The 18721-nt window shown below is 45.2% G+C and overlaps 1 protein-coding gene across 1 annotated transcript; it reads left to right on the top strand.

Annotated features, from left to right (window-relative positions):
* Positions 1 to 74: 74 nt before the first annotated feature.
* tmpoa (thymopoietin a) lies at positions 75 to 17899 on the top strand (the record flags this gene model as incomplete). The annotated part of the gene is made up of 6 exons (XM_080537920.1): positions 75 to 305; positions 6018 to 6135; positions 6396 to 6545; positions 9592 to 9728; positions 16919 to 17019; positions 17236 to 17899. The coding sequence occupies 6 exons, from the start codon at positions 75 to 77 to the stop codon at positions 17609 to 17611; spliced, it is 1113 nt and encodes a 370-aa protein (XP_080394046.1). The 3' UTR covers positions 17612 to 17899.
* Positions 17900 to 18721: the final 822 nt, after the last annotated feature.

Below are 18721 nucleotides of genomic sequence, written 5' to 3' on the forward strand. Positions count from 1 at the left end.
ACTACTTCATTTTGTTGTTATCGGGGTTAGCGACGGCTCCCTTTTTGCATTCAGCACGACAGCAGCCAGCAGACATGCCGGAATACCTCGACGACCCGTCTGTTCTCACCAAAGATAAACTAAAGAGTGAGCTTTTGGCTAACGACGTGGCTCTCCCGAATGGAGACCAGAGGAAAGATGTGTATGTGCAGCTTTATCTGAAGAACTTGACCGTGCAGAACAAGAGAAACGCGACTCTAGACGCCTTTTCGAGTGACGAGGAGCTGCCAACACCAGTGGTCTCCAACAGAAGTCGTTCGGGCAGGGTGAGTTTGGGTGAAATATTGTACCAACTTTTGATGGGTGCTAGTGTGCCTCTGATACATTGTTGCAACTTTGATGGACGTTCCATTCCTCCCATGCAACTACTGCAAAAACCCATTCAATGTAACATTAAAAGATTGTAGTACTTAGCTAGCCAGAACTGCTGTTTTCTGATCAATGTACTTTTTTTTTTTTTTTGCTCTGCTTGATGGCCCTCTGAATGAATCTTTGATTCGTTCGTGTTATCCAATAGGGCGTGCGTTACTATTCGTTGGTGTAATATATTTTGGCAATTTGATTTTGGACTTGTAGAAACGTGCCAAGCTAAATGCCACGACCTTTTTTTAATTTTAGCGAGACTCATCTATGTTGTAAATGATGAAACCAAGCCAGCAAATGGCTGTATTCCGAGCGGTAGTCGAAAGTTCCCGCTTAAAACTAGTAGAGAAACGTCGCTGGCACAGCTGGCTTACGGCAATGTCAGTGTCATTAGATGGAAGGATGTTGAATTTAAGTGTTTGCAAACGATCGTCAAGTTTGTAGCAGCTGTTGGCTCGTTGCTTTCCCCTGCCTTCACAGTCATGTATTCTCCTGGGAAGTCTGATAAACGGATGTCATTATGTTTTCTAGGCGTAATATGTATAAATAAGCATTCTCTTGCATAAATTGTATTTGTTCTTTCAGATGATCTGAGCATGTTATTAGGTAAAAGTGCAGGTTATGCATGACTGACATGCCGCTAAATCCACCTGTGTGCAATGCCACTAGGAGTCTTGTCTTGCCTGTTTAGTTAAACATTGAATTGGAGTCAAACCTAGGTTACTTGTACTTTAGATTAGAGAACACAAAAACCCTTTCAGGTTTATTGGGAGGTGTGAACAGTAAACCGATACATCACTTTGTTTTCTCCCACCCAACAAGTAAACACTGGCTGCAACAGTCAGGTTGGGTTTGGCAGCATGGAGCCATCTTTGTCGGTATAGTAGGCATGCGTAGTACCTAACCCTAAAGCCTAATGAGAGTGTCATTGGTTTAATGTAGGCCTAATGTGACACAGAAGTGATAAATACATTGTTCTCTCCCCCCCCCCCCCCACCTCTCTCTCCCAAGAGAGATTGGTCTTTGAGTTGCATTAACAATATGTCTTTTAGGGAAACTGAAAGTGTAAGTCCTGGTGCGGATGGGGCTGTTTTCCTACTGGGTTTGGTCTCTTTATTGAGGAAATAGTTTCACAGGAAGAGGAATGCGTGCTCAGACTGCAACCGCACAGATGTGTAATCTGTAGGCAGGCTTTCATTGTACTAGGGAGGGTAGAGCATTTCTGATCTGTCTCTGTGTAACCTGAAACCCTGGTGTGTATGTGTGATTCTAACCTACTGATAAAGGTTAGGGAGCAGTTAAGGCAAACATACACTGGCTGGCACATGGAGACTATTCAACAGACATATTTTTACTCACAGAAGAACTATCAAACACAATACTTTTGGGAAGAAAACTTCTGGCATGTTTAGAATTTTTCTTTTTTTTCCCTCCTCACTCTTGTTTTGTTAGGTGAAGATTCAACGGTTGAATGCCATTGTGGGAAGTTGTGGTGAGGTTTGGTATGAAGCATTTCAGTGCAGCGGTCACGACGACCACAAATATGAAAACAATCACACTCCAAATGTCGGTTCACCAAACGCACACCATTGTAATTCACAGTTTAGCAGTTTGTTTTGGGAGTTTTCGTTCACCCATAAAGCCACCCGATGCAATCACTAGGTTCACATTATTATGTCATCAAGCGCCACATTCTCTGGCTCCATGTCAGGACGAAAACAACATCCAACCATTGTGAGAGCATTATGGGAATCTAGACGTAGACGGTCATGAGATTTGCTCTAATTCATATTGTCCAACACTGCGTTGATGCAAAGTTCACCTCATGACATACACAAACCCCTACAAGCCTCAAAGCTGTTCTGATTAGAAGGCCCTGGGCCTGGCCGTGAGCTCAGAGCTCAAATATGCCTTTTAAACTGTAAGGGTGTGGTCAGGGGAGTAAGAGAGGTCTTTTTTTCTTCTTCTCCTTCGTTTCCTTCATTGGAATGCTGTGATTCTGAAATCCTCGGGCTCTGTTCCAGAACCACTCTACTGAGGACCAACAGTGAGGAGTCTCGTAGTAAAGGGATGGATCAATCCACCCTCTGTCTGGGATTCTTTCTCTTTTTTCCCTATCTTTTTTTTTATCTTCTCCCCCCCCCTTTTTCTCCCACTTATCACATGTCCCATGGAATGAAGAGCTATGGCAGTGTTTCAGGACAGCGTGAATGGAGAACTATATGGCAGTGTTTCAGGACAGCGTGAATGGAGAACGATATGGCAGTGTTTCAGGGCAGAGGCAATGTGGAATTATGGCAGTGTTTCAGGACAGGGGCAATGTGGCAGGACAGTTTAGCACTTGCGTCATTGTTGTCAAATTACAGGTCTAGTGTTCAAACTTGTACACGTTGGACTGAGACACAGTGTAGTAGTTGGATAAAATATATTGCCAATTTACTTAACGTTTATCCAGAGATACAGTAGGCTATATGGTTTCCTATTTAGTGTTCAGCATGATTTCCATATGGTGGAGATAAGCTTGGCTACATCATGTTGCCATGACACGTGTGTTTGCCTCAAACGAAGAGATAATGTAGACAGGAAGAAAGAAAAAAACCTTCACTGTGAGTCTCTGTGGTAAGACTGCACCATAGTCTTGTTGCTGCAACGTGGAGCTACTGAAGAATTTTACTCTCTTATATTTGTATAATGGGATGCAACAATAAACTTGATTCTGATTCTGCTGTTGAGGGAGGAGACTGAGTGAGGGCATGTCATGTTCAAACAGACGCTCCACTGAGAGGAGTGCACTTCAAACACAGTGTAATTTCCTGTAGGATTGTGAGGGGGTGGCTAGTTGTTTACTCCCTTTGATGATGGGTTAGCCTACAGCGTGGAGTAGTAGGCTGTGTGTAGGAACCTATTGTTCCTCTCTCCCGTGGTATTTCTTGAGTAGAATAATGGAGGAAATCCCTTCGTCTGCAGGCAAAGGCAGACATACTCCAAGGGGCGGGGGGGGGGGCTGTCATGCATGTGTGTGTAGCCTATCTGTCTAGGGACCCATGCATGAGGTAGGCTTAATATTGGTGTTGCTGATTAAACGCACGTAGACATATTCCCAAACAGTGTAGGCTCTGTTAGGAGGTAGTTAACTCAGCTCTGCTGCTTCAATCGGATATAGGTGTGATTAGGAACTTGTTAAGCAGGTTTGAGATCGTTGGTGTTACCTTAAGCAACAACTTATTTAAAACGATGATTCAACCTACAGGTCACTTAATCATTTCAGTTTTTGCATTGCCTTTCAATGCGTTGAGACTTGTGTGCTTTATGGAATCATGATTTAAAAATACAAAAGATATTTAGGGCCGGTTTCACAAGCAAGGCTTAGTTTAAGTTCAGACAAGCTATTGCACGACCAGCAAATCAAGCCTTATTTATAGGGATGTTCCGATATTGATATCGCATATCGCTGCGATATTGGACCTGAATGCTGGATCGCAGATCGCACAGGAAAAAAAATAGGCAGCGATCTGGGGCTCGCGATCTCAGTGTCACTCACGTGATGACAACAGTAGTCAGTGTTTCCTCCAGGAATTTTTACAATGGTGGCGGGTAGTGCTGACCGCGCGCGCGCAGCGCGCGCCCGCGATTTTTTCGCGTGCACGCGCATGGAACGCGCACGCGCGCTCAAAACAACGACGTAATTTCAGCCAAAACTCGAGTGTCTGCATGTTTTTCCAGCATGTAATTCCGTTGTCAATAAAAACAAAAACACTGATCTGACGTTTTTTTTCACAACGTTATTACTTGTCACTTTAAGCCCAGGAGGGAGTTAGCGATTAGCGATGTTTAGCTTAGCTTAGTTTAACAGAAGTATCTTCACTTTTAACATGACTTCCCGTGGTCGTAGAGGGCTGGTCGACGGCTTAAAATGACCGTGTAGACCTGTAGACCTTATCCAGCTATAGTCTTGTGTTTCTACCCCGGGCATAGCCGGTGTTATTCACGGACAAACACTCCTGTTAGAGTGGTTCTAGTACACTGGACATAGGTAACACATAGAGAGGCTTCTCCTCTCTCTCTCCATCCTACACTACACTGCACTACGCATCCTATACTACACTACACTACGCTAGCTCGCGGTGTTCGGGTGACAGCCAGGGCGCGTTCGTAAATACGCTCTGGAAATCTGATCAGCACTCACGGAATGCCTCTTGTCCAATCAAATGACTTGGTCCCTTTATGACGTTGAACCCAGTGTGCGCTCCGGGGCTCTCAGAGCGAATTTACGAACGCAGCCTCAAGTTCAATACTCGCGACACACACGGACTGGTCCAGTTTCAGCGCTTGTGGGTGTGTCTAGCGCTGTGAAGGTCTGAAAAGCGGCCTAAATCTTTTTTTTTTTTTGGGTTGAGAAATCTGAATGGTGGCGGAGGAAATTCCATCGTGGCGGTCCGCCACGATGAAATGCATGTAGAGGAAACACTGGGTAGTCAGTGGTCGCGTGCATGACAGTTGGCTAGTAGCTACCTGTGTGTAAGGAGTCTGACAATGTCATGATGCCAGCTGGTGAAATCATAAACCATTTGCTTAAGTAATTTTTCGGTTATTTACATATTCTGAAACTACAGATTGTAAGCTTTCAAATTATGCGTCATACATTGAAATCGGAAAAAAAATCAAGACGACATGAGTATTTGAATGTTGGTGCATTCAGAATGCGACAGGAGAAAAGTGACTCTGATCAAACAACAACAACAAACGCTGCTAACAGCGGAACATCGCTAGGAACGTATAACTGCGTTTTTAGATCATCACAACCTGCTGAGAGAACATGGACACGGTAAAAACACATACCTACACATAACTAGATGAACACACAGTCCTTGCTTTTGAACACGTCCTAAAACGAGAGTACGTATTTAGTGATCGTTAAACTGTTGTATATTATATCGACTGGGTATTTTAAAACTTTTAAAAAACGAAAACCAGATATTGTTGTCACCCCTTCGACTCTGCAAAAAGGGTCCTATAATTGATTTGCCATTTGTAAGAGAAGATAAATAGAATAAAAACCTGAAGGCACTAAAACTAGAAATCAGACAGTAACTCTTTTTTTTCTACTATGCTGAATGCTGCTGTTTAAATTGTTTTAACCAGTTGGTCACTGAGTACTGCAGAGTACTGTTTCTGTTGCTTGAATAAAGGCTGGCAGTCTTTAATAGCCAACTGTTGTTGTGGACTATATACTGGGGAAGTATTTGTTATTATTCAGGAGTAAAACAATAAATACAAATATCGGATTGATATCGGTATCGCAGATACCTGAAGCCCAGGTATCGGTATCGGTAGTGAAAAAATGGGATCGGGACATCCCTACTTATTTATAGTGCACTTAAAGGTTCACCTTTAAACACAAGCGTGTGGCCTGAGGTAGTCCAGTAGTCTAGCACCACGGTCTACAGTGCACACATATTATGCCCATGTCGGCATGGATTTGTATCCGGCCCATGCCCTACTGACGTGCCTTACTTCCCAGTCTATCTTCACTATCTCTATCCAATAAAATAAAAAATATGATTGGGGCTGAAACTTAAAAAAACACTAATTACAGCTCTGCCACCTCTTCACAGAAAGCCACAAGGAAAACAGACAAGCCTCGGCCAGAGGACCTGGATGTGACTGAGCTGACCAGCGAGGGCCTGAAGGACGAGCTTCTGAAGTATGGGGTCAACGCTGGGCCCATCGTGGGTGAGTCTGTCTGTAGAAAACCACCATGCTCATGCCTAGCCACTACAGCATGTAAAACTTAATAGGAGAAAGCAATGTGGTGAAAATTACACCTAGGTTATCAGAGTAGTGGTAGTAGTACAGTCTTTTGTAAACCTATCCAATCCTTTCAGATCTATACTGCATTAAGTGCCCAGGGGGTCGATTCTAAATTGTCCCCGATAGATAAAGCTGAACTCGATTGAATTACACATAAAATGTAATTTGTGTTGTTCTGCCAGCCTCTACTCGTACGCTGTATGAGAGGAAGCTCCAGAAGCTGTTGGACCAGGGGCCTCCAGAGCCTGTGGCCCCTTCTGTTGTCACCACGGAGATAGACAGCAACCACAACGGCAACTCTGACTCAGACCGCTACAGCGACAAGGAAGAAGGTATTATACCATACCCAGAGAACGGCTATAGATAGATAGATAGATATTGATCCCTGAGGGGAAATTCAGGCATTATAGCAGCTCAGACCACAAAAACAACAACAAAATAAAGTGACAATTGCATAATAGGCTGAATAAAATAGATAGAAATACAAAATAAAGATAGACCAATAGCCATCTGGGACCTTATATATAGTAGGTATGATTTAACATCCTCCAGCCTGACCCTGGTCACCCAGATCGGGCCAGCCAGAGGAGGAGTTGTACAGTGTTATTACGGCAGGCAGAAAAGATAAATGGACTGACGTATATAGCGCCTTTATCCAAAGTGCTTTACAACGGCCTCTCATTCACCCATTCACACACCAATGGCGGCATGCTACCATGCAAGGCGCTGGCCTGCTCACTGGGAGCAATTTTGGGGTTCAGTGTCTTGCCCAAGGACACTTCGACATGTGGCCAGCCGGGGCTCGAACCGCCGATCTGCCAACCTTGCGATCAGTAGACGGCAACTCTACCTCCTGCGCCACAGCCGCCCCTATTCTATAGCACTCCTTAGTGCAACATAGTTGTAGTAGTCTGTTGCTAAAGGAGCTTCTCTGGTCTGCCACGGTGTCATGTAGGGGATGGGAGGGATTGCCCATGATGGCCAGGAGTTTGGTCCTATATTTATATTCATGGGTGATGCCAGTGATACTCAGGTCATGTTCTCACATGAAAGTCTGAATCAGGACCCGGAGCAAGTGGATGAGTTTGCAACATTGTTGCATAAATTATTTGTCTGATATGCGTTCTCACAGCCCTTTATGTAAACGAAGTAACATACGCAATCGAAGCAACAGACGTGGTAGTTGATTGGTCAGAAAATTAGAAAATTGCCCGTTCGTCCCGCTCTTATCCAATTCAACACGCATGCGCTGTTGTTTTCCTGTGGACAGCCTCGATGCGACGTTTCTAACCGGAGCGAAACCACCCTTTTCAAGCAGAGCATCTGTCGGTTGTTTGCTCCGGGAGTGACTTCAAATGCCCGTTCTCACAGCTCCAAACGACACAGAGCAAAGCGAATTTTATCCAACCCTAACCTCCGATTCCAAGTGAAGCTAATGTTCTAGTGAGAACACACCCATAGTTGTTGCTAAAGGAGCTTCTCTGGTCTGCCACAGTGTCATGTAGGGGATGGGAGGGATTGCCCATGATGGCCAGGAGTTTGGTCCTATATTTATATTCATGGGTGATGCCAGTGATGCATAATCCTGGTCCTGGAGAGCTTCATTGGATCCAGATTGTTGTCCCAGCTGGAGCAGAAGCCTCTAGCAATGTGGCTTTCCAGGACCTGGAGTGAGGATCTTTGGCTTGTGACTTAAACGTGCTAGATTCAACTTCGTAAACAAAAAATAATGTTTAGCTTTCTTCTGTGTAGCAATCGTGTGTTCATTCTTATTCTTGTCCCCAACAATAAGGATTAAGGGCCCGTCCCAATTCACCCCTAGCCCTTCGTTTTCACCCCTATGGCTCGATTTGCGCGTTCACGTTTAGGGGGAGGGCTGTCCCAATTCATATTTCATCGAGGGCTAGGGGTAAGGGGGAGGGCTAACTATTACTTCGTTTCGAGCGATTCCAGGACCACACTAGCTTCGAAGGGCTAGGGGTACGCTACCCCTTGATACCAGGATGCATTGCGAATCATCTACAGAAATCTTATGTCGCTCTATTCAATGCGGAAATGTCATTTTAATTCTCTGTAATTACTTATTAATAAAGATTTGAAAAATTATGATAACCATCTCATTGTCTTAGTTTAATGTCATTACAATGCATTATAGACCTTTTATTTATAACACGCATAACCCAAAAATCGCTTTTATGTCGGTGCTGTGTCTAACGTTACAGTAACGCAACGCTGCATGACAGTCGAGCATTTCAGAGATGTACAATCATAAATCAATGATTACCTGTGGCGTTTGACAGCGGATGATGGTACACATATGTAAAGTTATCTATCAAACGTTCGGCTGTTGTACATGATGCGCATTTTGACCTATTTCCACCCGCAATCTAATCCGAGCAGTTGTTATTATGTAATATTATTAATGGGTTGTATCATTCATTTCAATGCATTATAGACCTTTTCTTTATAACAAGCACAACAACAACAAAACGTTATCATGCCGATGTGCTGTGTGCTGTGTGTCTAACGCTACAAGCTGATTTGTGCATGACAGCCGCGCATTGACATATTTCCATGTCTAATGGCATATGACACGAGAAATGTAACTACAGTTAAGGATACGCGTAAAGGATGATGATCTATCACCGTTCGACTCTACTGAGAAATGTTTCCGCTTATTTGTCATCTCTCCTTCACGGGCAAATGTGGCCGCGTCCCCAAGAGATCCTCTTTCTACGTTTTTGACCACCACTATGATGGATTGATTTTTGGATTCTAGACGACGAATTGTTCTGAGAAAGGCGCTTGGTAACGTGATTTTTGGACAACGCTTTATGACTACTGATGGACTGGTTGTTTTGGTTGGAGTCATTCATTGTCATTAAATTCATTGTCATTATTGCGATGTCCACAAAAAAGACATCGCTGACGGAAGAGACTAAAAAAGGAACGTCTAAACACTACAGTGTGTTGATAACAAACGAAAATAGATGCTTATAGCACACGCAACAGAAATAAACACAGCTGAAGAAGGCATTGCGAGATGTGAGAATTCGCCGGCAACACAACGCGTCACCCGTACCGCGTCTAAACCACTGTTGATGACGTAGGCGCCGTGAAGGGCTGTCCCAATTCATAGGGCTTAGATTTCAAGGGGTAGGGCTTGTGACGTGTTCGAAGGCCTTGCCTTCGAATCGAGTGACACTCGAAAACGAGCCATAGGGGTAGAAAAGGGAATTGGGATTGGCCCTAAGGACAAGAGGATAAAGTTTTGATTGGATACATTTTAGGATGATTGAATCTAACACTGAGTATAATGTTGATTGGATAGTTTTGATGATGATTGAATCTAACACTGGGTATGATGTTGTCTGTCAGAGACTGTAGTCCCAGAACCAGAACCAGAGCCTGAGCCAGAACCAGAACCAGAGCCTGTGCCTGTGGTGGAGCGGCCTGTGAGGAGCAGAGCGAAGGTCCCAGTCACCACCAGAACACGCAGCAGCCAGCACAACAGGGTAGGTCCACTCGTTGTCCTACCACAGGACCACATCCTCCATTTTCTTATTGTTGGGATAATCTCATGTACAGTGAAAGAGTAAGTAAGCCTTATTGAGCGAAAACGCTCTAGCTTCGGCCTTTCCGTGAACCTGCTTGAACACTTTCCACAACAGTGCTAAAAGAAATGTTAAAAATGCACTAAAAATACTTTCAGTTCGTTATGAGACTATGGCGGGACAAATTAGACGATGGCGGTCCGCCACAATCTCGTCTATGGATGGGAAACACTGCTCCTGTTTCTGTAGCCTGAGGCGGCTTGATGGACAGGTCGCTAGCCTGTCGCTGGGCCTCCAACCCAAGTGTGAGTGCCAAGCAGTGAGGCATTTGGGTCCCATTTTTAAAGCCTTCGGTATGACTAGGCCTTGGATCAACCCCCAAATAGTCCAATCTCAGGGCGGACACTCTCACCACAAGGTCACTAATACGAACAGTCTGATACGCGCTTAAAGCTCCAGAACATTATACATACAGAACATTATACATACAGTATACATGGTGAATTTACCTTATTAGTTACGCATGATGCACAGACCTTAAAATTAGGATTCCAACCTCAACATTTCTACACATTTGGCAAAGAGAAAGAGACCTTCTTCAGAGCTATAGCATGAGGCACAGCTGTTGTTGATTAAACAAGTGTCTGTTATCCTTGAGACAGAGGAAGTGTGTCCTTTATGAGAATGCTGTAAGGGTAGAAATTACACGGGGGTGGAAAACAGAGATCCAACCGTGTCTATTTGAACCCTCTCTCCCCCCCCCTTCTCTCTCTCTCTGTCTGTCTGTGAGTTAGAGCAACAGGCTTTGATTTCAGGAGTGACCACATGACTTGGATTAGCTTGAGTTCTCTCGGCTGCCTCTACTCCTTTTCACCGCCTTCTCTCTCCCTCTTTCTTTCTCTCCCTCTTACTCAGACATTTAAATGTGCCCTTCACGCTTCCTAATGGTTGTAATATGTTTAATCTGTAGCTGTCAGGGAATGAGATCCTTGAAATACATATTTCATTTATCAAAGCTGTTTTTCACCCCCCGAAAAGCGTGTCGAGTGCAGCACTCGGTTTGTATGTAAACATGTTGTTACTGCCAGGGCCTTCCTCTGGAAGTGGATCTCACCAACCTTCGTCTTTCTTTCTCTGGTGCCTCCTCAAATCACGTGAACAGCAGAAACACACCAGCTAATGGTCGACACTGCAGGTCCATTTCGGGTTATATAATTATTATTATTATTATCAGGGAGGATGTTTGGAACTTCAAACTGAATTTAGTCACGGGTGCCAGAGGGGGCAGATTTCCAGCCAACCTACTTCCTGGTCCTTTAAAGCCCAGTTCCTGTTCGCTATTGTTTTTTTGTTTTTTTTTCCTTTAAGATACTACTGAGCTATTGTCACTACTTTTTCACAAATTGTAGCTTGAATGCTGAATGTATGGTTCATGATATAACGTTAAGCGATTTCTAATTTCATTAGATGACACTGTCCTTTGTTTAAGGCGAACAAACATTTGCCAAATAAGCTTTTGCTCATGGGTGTGGGGAGGTGTGCCCCTGTGTCTCCAATCAGGTAATTTCTTGACAATATTGTTGTCTAGTTAAGAGACCCACCCAGCTCAAGAGCACCCCCTTAGGTCGAAAGCTCCTTATAATCGAATTAACCTCCTTATTATTACCTATTGTTGTGCTAGTTTAACCTAAGCAGCACCCTGTTTACAAACTCAAAGGGTCCATACTACAAGCCTGCTTTACTACAATGTTTCAGTTATCTTCCCTCTACATCTGACCGCCTTATGAGGGTGTTTTACAATAGACTGTTGTGTTATTTCTACCAGCTCTTGCTGTGCAATTCAATCATTTATCAAATGAATTGAGGCTAAATACTCAACAATTGTACATACAAACCAATTGGGAAAAGGTCAAAGTCATAGTCTTATATTTAGTATAGCTGTATATTATAAAAATTAAAATAAAACATTTTTCATGGGGTTTGATTTTAAAACCACCGTTTTCTCTTTATGTAACTTTGGTCGGTGCTCCCCCTGGTGTTGAAAACGTGTATGTTCACCTGGTTCACTCAAGCTTTTGCAAATGGATAGAACCCTTGTCTAACTGCTCAAGCATTGGCCCTGGTGTCAAAATATTTTGGGAATAGGCGTTAAGGGCGCTTATGCTGAAATGGTGTGTGTGAGTGTGTGCAGATGGATAAACCAGTGGATAAGGAGGAGGAGGAGGAGGAGAAGAAGGAGGAGGAGGAGCAACCTCTTCGGAAAGTGAAGAGGAAGTCGAGGAGGTTGTCTCATAGAGTGGACCACACCGCCCCTGCCAGCGATGATACTGTAATCCCATACTCAGTCTGTTACTCTGGGTTGATGGTGTGCACAGTGGTGTAGTCTAGTTTTTTCTAGTGGGTATACTGTGATTTTTCCCTCCCAGCCTCATATCGTTCATTTCGGAACCCCATCAAAATAAATTTGCGCTCCCTGTCTAACAACATTACATGTTATAAGGCTGATCTGTGCATGATAGTGCTGCATTTTGACATTTCATGTCGCATCTCCCCCCTTTGATGGTTTATGATGCTATAGTCAATTCCAATGGTCCAAAATTCAAGTGCTTCGTAACACAGACAGGGTGAATTTTATGAATGAAAGTGAAAGTTCTGTCACAAAATGCTGTTACGTATCCTCACTAGGGTTGGGTACCGAAAATCGGTACCGGTAGGTACCGGTTACTTTACATTCGGTATGTACCCGTACCGAATCGCAAAGGAGATTTCGGTGCCTCATTTCGGTACTTTTCACTGTCAACTGGTGACTCGACGTCACATCGCCTGTTAAATTTCCACTCAGTGAAAGCAGCGAGTACGGAAGGATAACGAGAAGGTTGCTAATAGCAACTTCCGCTAGCGGGTTGGCGTAACGCGACGCTCGACTTATGGGTGCGTTTGTAAACTCGTTCTGGAATTCTGATCACCACTCGTGGAATGCCTTCTGTCCAATCAAATGACTTGCTCCCCTTATGACGTCGGGCCCAGTGTGCGCTGCGACGCTCTCAGAGCGAGTTTACGAACGCAAGCCTTTGATTGGACAGTGCACTCCAGGATTCGACGCGTCTGTTGATGACGTAGTGCGGATGTGTGGCTGCGTCTCTGCGAGGTGGACAACATGATCGGGGATCTCTTGATATTCGGGTACTGTCCTTATCCTACTACTGTGTCTGAAAAATGAATCGTCATGTGTCATGGACCAGAGAGGGGGAGGGGAGTTGTAGTAGCTGAGCGGCAACATAGTTTGGATTTTGACGAGGTGGAGGGCTCCAGTTCATCAGAGTTATATTTCCTCTTGGTCTTCTTGGTTCTGGGGGCTATGCAGGCCTCTTCACTAGATCCCTTTTCTAAGAATATTCTGATGTCCTTGAGGGGCTGCCGAACAAGTGTGTACTCGTATTCGACATCAGTACCAACGATAGGCACCCCCAGCTTAATGGAGTCCCCAAGGCTCAGGAGTTTTATTTTCATTTATTTTAATTTGAGTGTATATTTAACTAATATATATTGTGCCTCAGCAATAAAAAAGTGAAAAGCTGTTTAATGTTGTCGACCGTGTTATTATATGTCATTTTAAAAAATCAAAAGTACCGAATTAAGTACCGTTTTGGTACCGGTACCGTTTTTAAAGTATCGGTTAGGTACCGGTACCGGATAAAACCCAAACGGTACCCAACCCTAATCCTCACACATTTTTAAGTGGGTATATGAAATCCTTGGCCTTTCCTAGTGGGTATACAGCGTAGTCCTGCGTATCACGTAGACTACACCACTGGGTGTGCACTGGAGAAGAGGGGTTAGCATGTCAAACACAGGCCTCCCGCACAAGGTTGATAGTCAGTGTTCTCTTTCATCACATCACCTGGTGCCATTGTCTGCTCAAATGCACAGGCCTCTCCGTGCCTCCGTGTGGAAAAGGTTTTCACTCCTGTTGCCTCCGTTACCTCCCACTACAGGACATCTCTGAGTTCTCAGCTGCTGATGTGGTTATTCCTGCTGCTCCCAGAGACGTACAGACCAAGGTACTAGGGACTCAGCCAACCTGCCTTCCCTCAGCAAATCATCGCCTGCTTCTTCTTTCAAGCATCTCACCTCTGTCATGTCCCAGGCAGTCCCCAAGGAACCCCTAAGGCCTCTGTTGGACAGGGTTCCCGCGCTGGTCTTAAAAAGCCTTAAAGTCTAATATCCAGCAATCCGATCTATGAGGGCTAAAAAGGTAGCAAATTTCAGCTATTCAGGCTAAAAATTAGGTGCTAGATCTTAAAACCGAGATCCTGCAAGGAAATCAGTCCGACCACATCTCTTTACGCGGAAATTAATCAAGCTGGAACCCCAAAAATGCCATTTCGCTTCCTTTTTTGTCTGTATGTGAAATTAGGGATTTCACTGGCAGTGAAATCCCTAATTTCATCACCTGGAGGATGACAAAAAGCTATCACATGGTGTTGCGAATAGGGATACAATTCTATACAAGGAGGTCTAAAAAAGGTCTTAAAAGATCTTAAATTTGACTTGTTGAAACTTGTAGGAATCCTGGTTGGAAGACACAGCGCCGTCTAAACCTTCTCCTTTACCGCCCGGTCGAGCCCAGCCTGGTTCCACTAGGAGGGGTCACCAGGAGGCCCCCACTCTCTCACCTAGACTGACCACGGTAGCTTTAGGTTCCTGGCTCAGGTGATGGGATGCACTTGGGTTGTTGTTGTTGTTGTTGTCACTGGTGGACTTGGGGAAGAATTGGTGAGATGGACGGGTATGAAAAATGTTTATGTTGCAGATCATATACGTATGGATGATTTATGATGTATCACAGTGGTGTTTCTTGGTCATTGGAACATGAAGGTTAGGGTTGTTGTTTTTTCTGCTCCTATTGGCACTCACCATGCTTTATTGGCTATTACATTTTGTATTGCCTGTTACATTTCCTTTGTCTCCCACGATGATGTTTTGAGCCGTTTGAACATCCACGCTGGTTCGGTTGTCTGTCCTGTTGTAGCTTCCTCAGTCTGTCCTTGATAGAGCCCTCCCCCGTCCACTGAGGGAAGGGTACAGGAGCCCCGGACCCAGCGGGCCCCCAGTGAAGACCTACAGCCTTAGGGATGATTCCAGAGCTCATGAGAGCTCCCACCTCCCTCTCTCCCCCTGGCAGCCCCACAGGAAGGTGCTTTCTCTGGTCCTCGCTCACTAGTTCACTGGGTAGTGAGGGAAATGTATGGGCAAGTTGCTGTTCTCCTGGTTATTATGAAGAAGAAGTGTGTGTGTGTGTGTGTGTGTGTGTGTGTGTGACCTGTAGCTCTGTGAAGAGGACGTTGGTCTTCCTCTTACACTGGAAAAAGCTCCTTCTCGTGAGCTGCACTCGCTGCTCAACACTGCGTTTACAGAGGTTTGCATTTGCCCTTGTCTGCTACTGAACACACACAAACCTAGTGCTATAAGCTATTCTTGTTTGTTGCTAAAAGGGGTTAAATCATTCGTGCTACAGGTTCCTACACTGGAGCTCACTTTTAGCTGGGTGTTATGTTTTTGTTTGTTTGTTTGCCGGCGATTGTGATCATTATTTGGGTTGATGTCACTCCGCTCTTGCTGTTAGTCTATAGGACACCCTGGGGTCTATTTGACTTGAACCTCCTCTCTTGTCTCATACTCATGTCTTCATCTCAGGAACCTGATCAACAGAAAGTTGCCAAAGCATTAGACCCCTCAAAATAGGGACTCTGGTGTGTACATATCACTCAGTAATACTTCTGAATAATAATAATAATACATTAAACGTATATAGTGCTTTTCTAGACACTCAAAGACGCTTTACAGACTGAAAAGATTGGGTAGTAATATAAAAGAAAGTACCGTAGGGGCCTAATTAAGGTAGAATAAAACAAGAACAAAATTCCTAGTTCACTCTTAGATCATCTACACATGATGGTCGTTGGTCAGAAGGACTCTGATCCAGTCTGCCCCTCTCTTAGTTAAAGGGTGGGCTTCAGGATGTCACTCCAATCCTGGCCCCCAGACAGTCCAAGCCCCCGTCCCTGCCTCATTTGACCAGACGGGACTCCTTCACCCTCAGTGCTGTGACGCCCGTCTCACATGCCAGACGAGACTCCTCAGCCTCCGGCGCTGTGACTCCTGTCTCACACACTCCACTGCCTCACGTCCAGAAGAAGCAGGCGTCTCTCCTGTCTCTCTCCCCCCAGCTCGGCTCACCGTCCAATCATTTTACTCTGGTAAAGTATATCCAATCAGATTTACTCTATCCATGTTTGGTCTCTTCACACACGTTTGGTCGAGGTTGCACTCGTACTGTATGAACTTGGAGGTGGATAAGAGCATCTGTTGTGGTGGTGGTGGTGTTGCATCTCACTGTGTTTGGGTTACACGTGGTATAGTTCTGAGCATATGGCCTGTGGTGATGAATGGACCTATGATGCAGCTGTCCAATGTTATGTTTGGGACAGTTGTGACAGCTGAAGTGAAAGGGACTCTAACCTCCTCGTAAACACGAACACCACCCACACACACATACACATACGCACACCACACACACACACACACACACTCAACCTTTTCTCTCAGCAGAAACAGCATGAGTTCACAGATATCCAGCATATGGGGAGGCAGCAGAAAAACCCTCCTTTCCTCACGGCTCTGACCCCTGTGAGGGGTCAGGGAAGCTCCTCCTCCAGCTTCTCCATGGAGCCTGGGGTAGGGGACTTATCCATACCTTCTTTAGAATACACCCAGCTGTCTGTGAAGGCCGAGACATAAGTGGTTTTGGGGTGAAGTGGCACTCACAGGCCCCTTTGTTTTGTAAGCACTGTAGCAGGAACATGGGCAGAGCACTGCAACAGAGCCCCCTGGTGGTCACCTAATACACACATGGGTAAATAGGTGCAAGCAGAAGGGCCACTAAGTCCACTGGAAAGATCGGTAGAGAGGTAGTGCGTATGGCGTTGCTTTACAATGTTAGTGTTACCATGTTACCTGATGATGAAATACTCAAGCCACAATTGTATAAAAGTTGGCTCAGTCGTTTTGGCACTCGCTGGAGTGAAGCATGTAACGTCAACACTCAACGCGTCAGCCTCCGTGTTGAAGGTGCCTGGGTCTTTCTGCAGGTGGAGAAGATTGCAGCTGTGGACCTGACACCCCAAGTGGAGGAGAGGGACGTTCTCAAGCAGATGTTCCCCAACGAGGCTAACACTCCAACGGGGATCAGGTGAGCTGTGTTAATGCGCACACACACACACACACACAGACACAAAGGTATGCGTCCTGCCACCCACTGTCTTGTCAGCCCTGTGATGTAATTCCTTCTCTTAACGGTGTCTGTGTGGCACCACTATCTGATAGATAACTAGGTGTGGAATGTCGCTTGCACTCGCTACAGGACCGCACTCACTCACTTTCTTTCTTTCTTTCCTCCTCCCTGTAGCGCCACCTGTCGACGGCCCATCAGAGGCGCGGCCGGACGGCCCCTGAAGTCAGGCGACCTGTGGGCGGACAGCTCCTTCCTGCGTCCCTCCCGAGAGACGAGCTCCACCTCCACCTCCACCTCCTCCTACACAGAGAGCCGCTCCATCCACAGAGCGACCGCCCTTCCCCCGTCCTCCAGGCTGGCAGCGCCCCCTGCCGGTCACCCCAAGGCGCAGCAGCGTGGCCGGTCTGTGTGGCTGAAGCTGCTGTTACTGAGTGCGGTGGCCGGCTTCCTGTTCTTCGTCTACCAGGCCATGGAGACCAACGCTATGAATCCATTCGGAGGATCCACACAGGCCAGCAGTGACAGTGCAGGGAAGGTCACCAGCAAGTGAAGCTCCACGCGCTTCCACACACTGCCGTCATCTTCCAACGTCCTTGTCCCCTCTTCCTTATGGCATCTTTCGTTCTCCTCCTCCTCCTCCTCCTATTTTTGTTTTTGTTTACCATTTACGATTGGTTACAGTGCTACCAGTCTCGTCTAGTACAATGGCCGCCAACACTTCCTGAAGACGGCGATCACCTCTCCATGATTGGACAATGTTTGTTCTTGTTCCAGTCCGTCCGTCCATCCGTTTTTTTCTCCCTCTCTCAGCCTGCGAGGTGGAGAGAACGCCAGTCATCATCACCCATCTCCAGAAACAACAAACCCAGACAGTGGCTTCCAGATAATTATTGTGGACTTGCTTTATATGTTTTTTTTTGTTTTTTTATCTCCCTGCATGGTGTGTCTGTTTGTGTCTGTTTGTGTGTCTTTGTCTGTGGGGGTGAGGGGGGGCGGCGGCGTTGTGTCTGTGAGAGTGTGTTTCACACTTTGCCTTTTGATGCTGTCACTATTATTAGAGGTCTTGTGCAGTTGTTAGAAAAAAAACGGTCAGGAAGAAGCTGAAGGAATTTGATCAAATTGTCATCTTTTTTTTTTTCATCGGACCATCTGTTCTGTTTGTGTGACAGGGATACCTATAACTCACCTACACATATAGCTCTTGTATTACCCAAGCCCAATAGTTTTTTTTATATGTAGCCTAATTATGTATTCATTGTAATAAATAATGAAATATCCTCTAAATAAACTGTGTTGTATTGTTATCACAAAGGTTGCAGGTTCATTTCACTTCATTTGTGTCCCTTCTATGGATTAGATGTGTCTTGTGTCATCGTTCTGTTTGAAACAGAGTAATGTGTGTCCTGCGTATCACTCTAGACTTGACAAAACAGACCAGCCCCTACTAAATCATATTGTAGCAGAGTTAGTTTCCAAATGCAGAGATGGGAGTTAAACCGATCAACGATGAAGCTAAACTGTCACATTTATCTGCACTCATAAGGACCATTGGGGGTCCCACTCACAATAAGCACAACCAGAGGCAGGATTGAGCTGCATAGGGACTAATTCCAAAGCATTGACAGGTTTTAGAAGCGTTCAATTTATATTTTAAAAAATC

Source organism: Nansenia antarctica, assembly GCF_963989245.1.
Source record: "Nansenia antarctica genome assembly, chromosome: 8".
Classification (NCBI taxonomy): Eukaryota; Metazoa; Chordata; class Actinopteri; order Argentiniformes; family Microstomatidae; genus Nansenia; species Nansenia antarctica.